Consider the following 11,929-nt stretch of genomic DNA (forward strand, 5'->3'; position numbering starts at 1 on the left):
GGTGGCACAGTCACGGATTCACCTGTTTGTATTTGTATGAAAACATGTTCCTCTTTTGTGCACTGGTTCGGATCCATGTTCATTTAAATTAGAAACTTCTGAAACATTAACCTCATTTAATATACAAGAGTATCTGTTATTAGTGGCCTAGACAAGACTACTTTTGGATGAACTTTCCCAGCTGTTTGTATTTTGATTTAAAGTAGATTGATTAATTTCCATAGAGATGAGATAAATAATGAATTCCTATTCTCACAGTGGCAACATCTGCTGGCACAGGAGGAGCAAATGTGTTGCTAATATAAGTCAGTATGTAACCTAACTATTAATTTGCTGTTGGACTAACATTTACTCTTGTGGACACCATATACTTTGCTTACTAGAATTATTAATGTGTTGTACTACCAGTGGGTATCTAACGTTGACCTTTAGCCACTGGTATGAGGCAAATCATGTCCGCTAGTTAGTGTTTGATTAGGCTGACAATCCCACAGGTATGCTTGTGTGTGTAGGCAAGGACTAGTTTCCTCAAACGAGGAAGGATAAGGTATCCATGGCTGTTCTGAATGGCCACACTCAAATGCGATAAGACAGCGATCAGAGATGCAGAACAGAGTTGCACATCTCTCAGCCGGTCTCCCCCTGTAAGGCACTCACTTGGTTCTTTCACTTGGTTGACAGAAATGGTTGTGCAACGAATGAAAAAGAGCTGAAACCCTCAAACTTAGTTTTTTACCGAAACACTCCTGCCCAGTCACTGCGTATAATGTGTGTGAATGTTGGATTCTTTATTTCAGAAGGTCACAGAAATTATCCGATGCAACCACCTAACTCTGACCTCCGAAAGGCGTGAGGGAGGGAGTTTTCTGAGCCATTTCACCATTTTCAGTTCTTTTAGGATTTTGCAGACTTTTCTGTGATTGTGCTATCAAAGACGCTGGATTTTGCAGCAGCTCTTGTTAAAAGTTGCAATGCAGTTTGTGTAGTTTTATGGGGTTTTTTTTTAACCTTTTTTTGCAGTAAAATTTCAGGAATTATCAAAAATTGTGAGGTTAGGATGTAAACTGGGATTTTATTTTAATTTAAAACACGGAAGCTGCTGGCGTAGAAGTGGCAGCAGACTGTTTATTTTGCCTTTTGTCCGTGGGGTGTTGTTGCTGTTGTCCTCCACAGCGCCAAAATCTACACTCTCTGATTGCTCTGCTCGTGGGAGTATAGATTCTGCTCACTCGGTCACTCTGAAATGACATAGTAACCAAGTGTGCGAGTGACACAAAAAAATCCAGCGTGAGCTCACACAGCATCTGGACTAAGATGCATCTGTAGACTCTGATCGGAATCATACTTCAAAACCACCTCCAAATGTGGTTTCATTTCATGTGGTGTTTTCCAGACTTTCAAAAATCCATAATCCTAAAATTGACTTCCACTCATCTTCTTTTGCAGGTTTCTTCTCCAGTCAGCTGTCATGTGGCTTATTTTTATGACGAGAGGGGAGTCTTGCTGACTATAAATGAGGATTTACCGTTGGAAGGGCTTACTTCATGCCGTAATGCCTCCAGCAGAACGTCTTTCACCTTTATTGCGGAAAGGTTGCGTTAATTTAGTCAAATAAAATCTCCCACAAAAGTGGAGGTTAGTGGAAATTTGCGTTAATTATTGCGATCGCAAGATAAGGCACTGATTTGGTGTGCATATATTTAGGTAAATCTGGTTTCATTGTTACTGTTACAACACCTGGAGCTTAACCCTGAGTTATGGACACTTATCGTTTATTCACACTGCATTTGTGAGCTTTTTTTTACAGCTTAAAAAAATGCTCCCACTATAAACCCTGAAGGTCAAATTCTCTCTTCAACCATGTCTTCAACCTTTATTGGAAATGTGTTTAGCTCTCAGCATAGCTGCATACCTACACACATAGTGAGGGACGAAAGATCTGTTCTGACCCTGTTATAGGTGATTTTATTTCACCAATGCACTAAAAAAAGATTGATGCAGGAAGATGATGTGAAAAATAATTACTAGAAAAAGGGACTGCTTTTCTCATAATATTTCATCGTAATTATTAAGCTTCATGGCAAAGACTCAGCATGTGAATTACAGAGAAAGTCGATAATGAGCAACAATTCCTCTTGAGACAGATCACAAAAAAAATGAAGAGGAACAGCTATATCCAATATGTACTATATATTTGTTCAATTATTAATTAAACATTTTACAACATTTGCAGTTTTATATTATGATATAGTGAAACAAAACAAAAAAAAACATTGCATGATCTTTGCATGATGTCTTATAGTATTAAATGATACTGACATGACATTTTCCCTAAACAGTCTACCATAGGGGCTCAATACAGGTGTCAAGCCACAAATGCATGCATTACATTAAACTATTGTTAGCATGCTATCAGTCTCAAAGTGGTATACAAAGTGTATTGATTTCTTGCCACTGAGCTTTTCTGAGCAGGAGCTTTTCTATTGGGGGATGGTGTTTATTTTCAGTGAATGATAATAGAGTGCTTGTGGTTAAGTGTGAAATTTGACTGCAACAGCTGTGTCACCTATGAGAGGAGGCGTGAATTGTATTGCCCCTCATTGTCTAGTCTGTTCTATTCCGGCTGATACGACCGGCCGCCTTCGCCTTATGGCTAAAATGATCGACTGCTCCACTGTCTGTCGACGAATGTAATTGTCTGCACAGCTATTTTGGTGAGGAGTTCATCAATGTAATTGGCAATGGTTCCTCCTTGGTCACGGTAGGATCAGGTCATCTCCTGGCTGTAGACAGCCACAGCAGGCTCGTGGTGGAGCTGCTGAGCGGAGCAGCCAGATCGTCCGGTGACGGTAGGCCACCCACACCAGCAGCAGCATCACTGTAACGAGAGAGCAGCCAACCACCAGGCTGATGATGACCAGAACGAGGTCCAGCTCTGATGGGTCTGAAAATCAAACAGAGGAATAACTTGGAGGCAGCTGTCATGATTTGTTTGTGCGCTCTTCTGTAAGAGAAAATATCTAGTTTACCCTGCCCTCACCGGATAGCTACTGTCTTTCATAAAGTGTAGAGTAGATTTCCATGATATATATATATATATATATATATATATATGTTTGCACACAGAGAGCCGCTTCACAATATGGCTCTTCACATGCTATTGATAAATGGCATTGTCATCTCTCATGTCCTGTCCTGCAGCATCTCCTGTGCATGCTGTGTTATCTCAGATTGATCGCTTTTGTTTTAAACCCAACTAATAATTACCTATCTCCTTCGGGAAGGTAGAATTCTTCATTTGTTTCAACATGGGACCAAAGGATATGCGATTTCTGAGATTGGTGACAATAGCCTCAGGACCCTCTAAGGAAAATGCACTCCTCTGTTGTAGGCACTGCTATAAAAAGACAAGGGAAATATGTAACATGTGAGTATAACAAATGATAGAATAACAGGTAATTCACTTTTTGGAAGAAGGATGGTTTTCCAGTTTATCATCAAAGATAGTGGGAACAATGCATAGAGAATGTAATTGAAATACACTCTGATAAATATTTCTGAAACCTGTTTTCCTTTGTGGTATTATTTTGTTTGGTAGGTAGGTAGGTAGGTATGTACTTTATTAATCCCCGAGGGGAAATTTTTTATTTTATTTGGATAAGAGGGTGAGAGTACAAACATTTATTTCAAAAAGACAGCACGAAATAGGATTTTAGCTTAAAAGCAACACTTTCTTTTAATGAAAGTAGGCCATTGTGATTTGAAACGGGTCAAACAAGGTAGCTGAGATACAAAGTTTGGCTCTTATGTAAAAGGTGTGTCTCAGGAAAATATTTAGTCTGACATTAAGCGCTGGAAAAGAAACATAAAAATGTCAAGGAGCGAGGGAAAAAAAGATCAATAAAAAAAAAAAAAAACGCGTGGATTATTTGGCAGATCGTGATAGTTCATACCCTGGGTATACACATATTGTAGCGTTGTTTTAAACTTCAGCAAACCACTGTAAAACCAAATAAAGAGTTCAAACTGATCAATACTCAAAATACCAATACACTAAAAAAGAAATAAAGAAAAATTTAAGTCAAACAAAAATAAAAACACAACACATCATTTTTCTGGAGGCTGAAGTCAAAGATTAAAAACTCCTTCTATGCACACACAAGGTATATTTTTCAACAACAACAAAATTGACAAATTGGTAAAATCCCTGTTAGTGAGTACTTCACCTTTGCCTAGATAATCCATCCAACTGACACGTGTGGCACGTCAAGATTCAGATTGAACAGCATGATTATGGCACATAACCTGCCCTCCGAGAATCGCCACCTTAACGTAGTGGACGGGTTTGATTGGCTCAGTGATCCTGGGAGCTATGTTGTCCGGGCCATCAGCCCCTGGTCGGGTCTCCCAAGGTAAACTGGTCTCAGGGGAGAGCCCAGACTAAGAGCAGTTCAAAAGTCCCCCGATAAACAGCAGCACACGGACTTCAGCCACCTCGCCCAGATCAGGGAAACCGGGGCACCCTCTCGGAGCCAGACCCAGGAGGGGAGCTCACCAGAGAGCGTCTGGTGGCCGGGCCTTCGCCCATGGTGCCCGGTCAGGCTCAGCCCGAAGAAACATCATGGAGGAGCCACCCTGTGGACCCACCACCCGCAGGAACCAGCATCGGGGTCGGGTTTTTTTCCTGACCGGGCCGGGTGGCTGGTCTCAGATGATCTTACAGGTCCTGGACTGGCGGGCTGTCACATTATCTGCAGCTCTGATGGACATTATTGCAGTTAGGAAGCCAATTAGAGAATTTCTTAAATCTTGTGACATCTGCTACATTGGTTGCATAATAAAACCACACATTTTAGAATGGCCTTTTATAGTGAGTCCAAACAACATTAATAATGCTGTTTAATCGTCACCTTGAAGTGCTACACCTGTAAATTGGATACATTATCTTGACAAAGGTGAAAGGATTATTAAATTGTTTATTATTTTATGTTTTGAACAGAATCTGAGGAAAATAAACCTTTTGTTTGCATAAAAGAAGTCTTAGATCTTTTACTTTATCTCTTATGGGAGGGAAAACAAGGGCGTTGAGTTTGTCGAGTACTGAGAGTGGTAGAAGTGCTCTTCTGAGGTAGACATCAGAATGAGTCTCTAGAGTTTATCCTCAGTTTCACCTCCACCCTCCAACACCAGCACACTTGTCAGATGATTCCCTTTTTATCATTAAATCAAAGCCCTCATTCCCACAACAGCAGGATACAGCAGTTGGTATTTGAGAATCATGCGTCCTTTGCTGCTCTTCAAGTGTTCCTCTGTAACTTTGCAAGTACCTTTTCTGATCTACGGAGTACATAATGATATGACGGATGTATTAGGCTGCATCTTTGACTCAGCATTACATCTCATTCTTTTCCCATCTAGAAACCACCTCCTATACTTTGGCTGTATATTATTTTTCACTTTTTATTCAGGAAATTATTCATCCTCGTGCTTGCAAATAATCCTTCCTCTTAGTTTTTATATCATATTCAGCTGTAAATTAATTTACCTCTTCTTTAGTCCCGCTCTCACCTTTGCCTCTCTTCTTGCCCTTCTCTCACCGCCCGTTAACGGGAGCCTTTTCACTCCTCGCCTGTACCCATGTTTTCACAGAGTCACACCTCGTGCCACTAAATTTAAATCACTCTCAGCTGCTCATTCTTTCATTCCCTCACATTCATTACACGTTGTACCCGCTGCACTGAGTCCACTGCAATCTTACCCTCTCACAGTCAGAGTGGTTCCTCAGGCAGACACTGAGATCACAGTGTAGGTACACCACTGAGTAATTAATCATTTGGAAGAGACTGATGGTGAAACTGGCACTGGTTGACAAGTCACTGGGCAGCAGTGTGATCCCCGCTGGTTCTGCTGCTAACCTGAGGCACCAACACAAACACATAGTAAAATATCAGTAAAGTCTTTTTTTTTTGGTTAAAAATTCTGCATTTTGATACAAGATTTATTTGCCAGTATGCTGATTGTTATGAGTTTACTCAAGGCAACCTACTATGACAGTTTTGCCTTGCGTAAGCGTTAAATGTTCTTCCACCCAAAACCATGAGGTTATATTTAGGAGAAAAATACTTGCTTATGGTGAGGCACAACAAAACTACTTTGTTAGGGTTTGGACAATATTTCTTTAAAAAAAAAAAAAAAAAAAAAAAATCCACATTGCTATCTCTGATTTCGGTCACCTGATTAAAAGTCCTGTTTGGTTCATCCAACCATCCTACCTCCCTCCTACTTTTTAAAATTACCTTAATCACGTGATCTCATATGTTCAAGTACTTATCACACCTAGACAAAGCAAAACATCACACTGACTCGGTCTCCTCTGGTGGACTGATGGGTGTATTACACGCTTTGGCGTGTCACTGGGCTGTCTGGGGAGACATTTCTTATGGTTTCAGGGTGACTTTTAATGTTTTACTGTTTTTTCTTCATCCCGCCAATAAAAAAAAAAGCAATATAAAAAAAAGTGTTCAGTTCCGATACACAATAAAAGTGTAAACCCTGCCTATTCACAATTTGACATATTTTAGAGGTTGCGCATTTGTAAAGCTGCCTCTATAAAGTCTGCAGGTGTACACATAATTTCTATCTATCTGACTGAGATGACACCATCAGCCTACAGCAGTCCTCTATTTATCAAGAATATGTAGCTCTCAGAAATGTACCTGCTGCTCCCTGGATTGACACTGTTTGATAGTAAACACTCTTCTATGCAGTGACAGTCTGACCGAGTCGTGCTGAGAATAAATTTGTATTTTGCATGGATGTCAACACCAAATAGAAGATTTTAATCATTTATTTCAAAGACCTTAGTCCAATTTAGGCATTATATGCTTCTTTTGTTTTTGTAGTGCAGTCTGGTCACATATATCCGTTAACAGTGTAACTCCTGTATTCGCTGACTCTGCTTGTTTATATTTCGTTTTTTCCCTCTAAAGAAAATGTATTTTCCGAGCGACTTATCCTCGTATTTTTTTGCAAGAGTCAGGGCTCTTCGCCGTGCAATGAAAAGCCAGCAAGCCCTCCCCGTCTTAACAGCCAAGCAGTTATCTTATTTCAGTCTTTCCTGGTTACCTGGAGAAAAGGCAGCAAGTGGAGTTGGAGGGGTCAGGCGCGATGGTGGGGGACAGGCAACAGGAGGTGACCTCGAGGTTTAGCTGGCTGTTGTTTGTCTTCAGGTTGATGACCACTCTGAGGTTCCCCAGGGCAGGCACAGGATCACCAGGCTCTACACCTCTCCCCAGGTTTAGGCTCATTTCTGCTGTGTAGTTTCCGCTGCCACAGAGGTCATCTGAAACTTCTGTTACTCTACCAACAGATCAATAGTTTTACAGTTGTCCATTTACGTAATGGACAAATATGTGTATATATCCACTATAAGATTATACCAGACATCTTACTTGCTTTGTTCTGTAAAGTATATTACAAATCACTTACTGTATGTTATATTCCCACTGAGCTTGACTAGATTCATGTTTTAGCACGTTTTGAAAGTTTTGAGATTCATTTCCTTCCATCCAATTTTCTTGCAAGAGATATGCAATCCGTCCCAAAGAACGCTCTCAGCTTGTATTTTATGTCAGTGTTGAGCAGCTAGTTTTGAAACTATGAAGGCTAAGGACAGCTGCACTTGCAGTTATTTCTTTTAATACCATCATCTCAAGATCACATGCCAAATATTTGCTTATCTCTATTTCTTGTGACTAACGGGTTGAATATTTTGAGATTACAAAGCTCGTTTTCTCACTATATCTAAATATTTAACTCGTGAACTCAACAAGACAGTGTTATTAACCACGGCTGTTCTTGGCTCCCGTAGAAAACTCTCCACCAACTCAGTGTTTATTTTCAGATAACCATGTGAGCAGTTCAGGCTAGCCAGCTGCCAAACAGCATCCTATTATTTGAAAGGAAGACTCCACAGTCACAGACGCAATTCAGGGGATAGCAGAAAATAATTAGATATGCCTGTAAGTTATTTCTGGCCAGTTTATCATATCATCCCCCCCCCCCCCAGGCGCCGGTCACGGCCCTTGAACGGTGTAATAGAGTTATGCCATTAGAGCGCCACGGCGTAGAGCCAGTATGCTCCCATCTATTAACCACGTTATCCATTTCAGCCAGTTTAAAGTAAACCGGTTGCTTTCAAGTGTAAACAAAGTTTACTTGCGATACGCTGAAACTCAGCGTTGTGGTTTAATGATGTTTAAACTTTCTCTTTCCCCGGCGCTTGAAGCAGAAGTCGCTTCCGAACCTCAGGCAAACAAATACATCCGGTAGACAGACACCGGCAGCTGTGACTGTACACACAGTATGGACAGTGTTGGTTCGAGCGAACTGTTAATGTCAGTATGCTAACATGCTAACAAACACAATGTCAACATGATGACATTATAATGATGCAGGTATAATGTTTACCGTATTCACCGTCTTTGTTAACCTTGTTAGTCTGCTTACATTTGCTAATTGGCTCTCTGCACACAGTGTACACTTGAGACTGGGGGGGAATGCAATTTGTTTTACATGGAATAAGTTACAAACAAGGATTGTGAATATGCCTGAAGTCTTGCATTCACGCTCTAGGTATTTTGGAGCCAGAAGTGACTGTATTTGGACATACTGCTTTTTGAGGCCTAAAAACCAATTAATTTTGTAATTATTTTCAGAGGTACCACCAGAAACCTGATAAGAAGGAGTGTAGCGAATGATAAATACCATAATACCATTATGATACCATAATGACTTGTAAAACAACTGAACTGACTTTGAATATAATGAGAGAAGTTGAATTGGAGTCTATGGAACCAGAGCATGGACTATATAAAATTGAACATAGCTTACGGGTGTTAAAAGTGAAGCCAATGCAGAGGTGCCATGAAGTGCAATACCGCTGAGGGCCACTGGAGGTTGACTATGAAAAGCTTCTGTTTAACAAAGACTCCCATTCAGCATTATTCAGCATCACCATGTAACGGAGTATCTACTTAACAGCTTAATTCATGCAAAATCACCAGTATGGTTCTTTAACTTGTTGACAAATGATTAACAGACCTCCTAACATAACAGACTTTAAAAATAACATTACCCAGAAAGATACAGATGGGGTGAGGTCCTCTTCTGCTTCAGCCTTGGCAGCTCTGATTCAGGCTGCAGCTCTGGCAATAACATCCTGTGCCCAGACTCTGGAGCTGCCACCTCTTCTTTAGCCACAGCACGCACTGACCTGGTGGCATTTTGTGCTTCAAATATCTCAGCTTTTCCTCCTCCTTGGTTTAATTGTGTTATTTTGTTTTTTTCAGTGAGCAGTGTCCGCTCAGTGATCTGTATTGTAGCAGTTGCTTCAGGTTCAGATAAAGTGACCCCTGTTGCAGTAGCCTCCTGAGTTTCAGAGGTCTCTCTGTGAAAGCGTCTTTGTGTTGTTTTCTCTAAAATCTGGGCCTGCTCAGGTGTCCAGTGTCTCATATGAACAGTTTTGTCTTTTATATTCTTGGCCTTTATTGACGTACTGTCAACACTGGTATGGTCCTGATAAGATTTACTGGTGATTGGTGAAAGCGACGCATAGTCGATGAAGGTGGCTTGCGGTGCAGCCTTTCCAGGGACACGACTGTCAGAGCTACAGTTTCCATTTTCAGGTTTTTTATCAAGAGTTTGCTTTTCTCTTCCTTTGTTTCCAGACTGGGTTTTATACATTTTCCTATTATGATCAATCTCACTCGCTGCAACTGTTGTTTTAGTAGTCTCACCTGACTTAATCTCTGTAGGTGGTACAGATTCAGTCATAGCACCAAATACCATTTGACTTATTGAGGTCTCTTCAGGTAATATGTACTTATGTTCTGTTCTGTCCCGTGTATGTGCTGCAGACATTTTCTCAGTTAGAGGAGATTTGGCTTCAAAAGCACTGTTTGTTATCAGAGCTCTTTTGATGTCTTGAAATGACGAATATTCCCCTCCTTTAACCATGGTCGATGTCTTCAGCAAACCTGTTTGGACACTTTGTTTTAGGTCATTACTAGGACGTGTTATTGCAATCAGAGCAGACAGGGCATGCTGGCTTTGTTCAGTACCCTGTACAGATATTTCATGCTCATGCTGCTCGACACTCGGTGCTTCTGTTGTGTTTTTTCTTTTCCCAGCAGGGGGGAGTTTGCCAGTAGTGGGAGTCATGGGAGGTTTTCTCAGTGACAAAGGCTCAATATGACTATTGGACTGCCCCATATGCTCAGCATGTGCAACCTGAGATGACTTTTCAATTACAACTGGCACCCTCTCACTTGTGGTCAGCAGTAATTCATGATCTTCTGTGGACACAATAAGATCAGCAGTCGGTGCCAGAGACACAAAGTCAATATTTTTTGCAGTGCGTATCTGAAAGAGAGAAGTCAAATTCATTATGCGGTCAGCAGTCTGCTGTGTGGATTTGTTGAGGACTGGCAGTTCACTTCTGAAATTAAAGTGTGGAGCATGCTGAGAGCTGTCACTCACTGTGCCTCGCAGTGTGGAGGGATTGTTCTGCCTTTCAGTCGTTTCTGCTGCATGATGCTTCATATCAGAAATGGGCACATCATTGACCTGTAGTTTAGGCACTTCAGGCAGACTATCTGACTTAATAAATGCAGTGCTGCCAGTTCGATTATTTGTGTCATGCGCAGGTGTTGCAAAATCGTTCATAACATTAACAAAATCCTCTGTTACAGCCTGCTCAATTTTGTGAGTGCTATGAACTGCAAACTCAATAGTGCCTTTTAACTGAGACAGAGGATTATTCTTTAGGGTCCTTGTCACTGTGTTGTTTGTTTCACTATTCCCATTTGCATTGATTGGGTCATTCTGGTTGTTTTCATTAGTGCTTTTTACTCCTGGTTTCTCTGTCTGCATTATAAACAGAGAGCTGATTTCATCAGTGTTATTAGCATGGTGTTCACTCCTGCCAGTTACCAGTGATAGAAAGGGGGAACCGTTCTTTTCATCTCTCCTTTCTGCCATTTGCTCTGTTGCTACATCTAAAGGTTCTACTTCCGAGGTCACCATTGTTCGCACACTGTCGTTCTCTTCAGTCTCATTTGTCCTATCAGTTGTCCCGAACGAAGACTCAGCATGATCACTTCCTCTATTTGCATAATCAGCATCAGAGTGGCCCCTTAATAGAAAATGTTCTGAGGTTGATCTGGTTAGGTCTGTCAGGCTATAGGAGGCAGGTAAGCTGTCACCTTCAAACAGCCTGATATTTACCAGTGCTGACACGCTGCCAAGAGGAAATTGATTGTTTTTGGCTTTAGGGCTCATTGATGCCATTAGAGTCTGTACAGATCTCTGCTCGTTATCATCAACAGGAGCATGCAAAGCATCTGCATGGGTTGTCTGCTCTGACAGTTTAAATGAGCACGGCTGGCCTGAAGTCACGTCAGAAGTGGAGGAGGACTGACTTATCTGAGGGCCAGACTGTCCTTGATGAGGCTGCAACTGGCCCATGGAGATGTGGGCCTCAGATGACAAGGCTACGGTTGTGGATGAGCCATTATACATCTGATGGTGCGGAGCAGGATTTACTGGTGTTAGAACATAATCTGTTTGCTCGCTCTCATTCGTGGTATGTAAAACTGAGCTGGCCTTCGAAGCTGAAGTGCTAAATTTATGATCTGGGATGCTGTAAATAATTGACACATCCAGAGTAGAGCTATTTGCTGTGAAGTGGGGCTGAGCCCTCAGGAACCCGTCTGTGATTGCCAATCGAAGGGTAGTGAGAGATGACATATTACTGATACTGTTTGTTTCAGGGTCAGCTGATTTAGTAGCACCGCTTTTTGGGGAAATTGTTGGCTTTATTACATTCCTAAATTTTGAAGTGCTACCTAGAAATGTGTGAGCGAGTTTT

General features: G+C 41.3%; 1 protein-coding gene across 1 annotated transcript; it reads right to left on the reverse strand.

Moving 5' to 3' along the window:
- Positions 1 to 2,474: 2,474 nt before the first annotated feature.
- Positions 2,475 to 11,561, reverse strand: LOC138616251 (mucin-3B). Its single transcript, XM_069690421.1, has 5 exons — positions 9,137 to 11,561; positions 7,126 to 7,359; positions 5,759 to 5,915; positions 3,268 to 3,397; positions 2,475 to 2,944 (listed from the first exon to the last, which is right to left on the reverse strand). The coding sequence occupies exons 1-5, from the start codon at positions 11,524 to 11,526 to the stop codon at positions 2,757 to 2,759; spliced, it is 3,099 nt and encodes a 1,032-aa protein (XP_069546522.1). The 5' UTR covers positions 11,527 to 11,561; the 3' UTR covers positions 2,475 to 2,756.
- Positions 11,562 to 11,929: the final 368 nt, after the last annotated feature.

The sequence above is a fragment of the Brachyistius frenatus genome, unplaced genomic scaffold (genome assembly GCF_029030835.1).
Source record: "Brachyistius frenatus isolate BFR_SWC_R1_liver_20210118 unplaced genomic scaffold, ASM2903083v1 Contig_1, whole genome shotgun sequence".
In the NCBI taxonomy this organism is placed as follows: Eukaryota; Metazoa; Chordata; class Actinopteri; family Embiotocidae; genus Brachyistius; species Brachyistius frenatus.

What these genes read in the sequence shown, in the direction of transcription:
- LOC138616251 (XM_069690421.1), bottom strand. Translation starts at nt 11,526, where the DNA reads ATGGGCCAGTTGCAGCCTCATCAAGGACAGTCTGGCCCTCAGATAAGT. An exon ending in ACTTGCTGCCTTTTCTCCAG is followed by an intron (nt 5,916 to 7,125) that starts GTAACCAGGAAA and finishes TTGGTGCCTCAG; the next exon opens with GTTAGCAGCAGAACCAGCGG. An exon ending in TACCTTCCCGAAGGAGATAG is followed by an intron (nt 2,945 to 3,267) that starts GTAATTATTAGT and finishes TTTGATTTTCAG; the next exon opens with ACCCATCAGAGCTGGACCTC.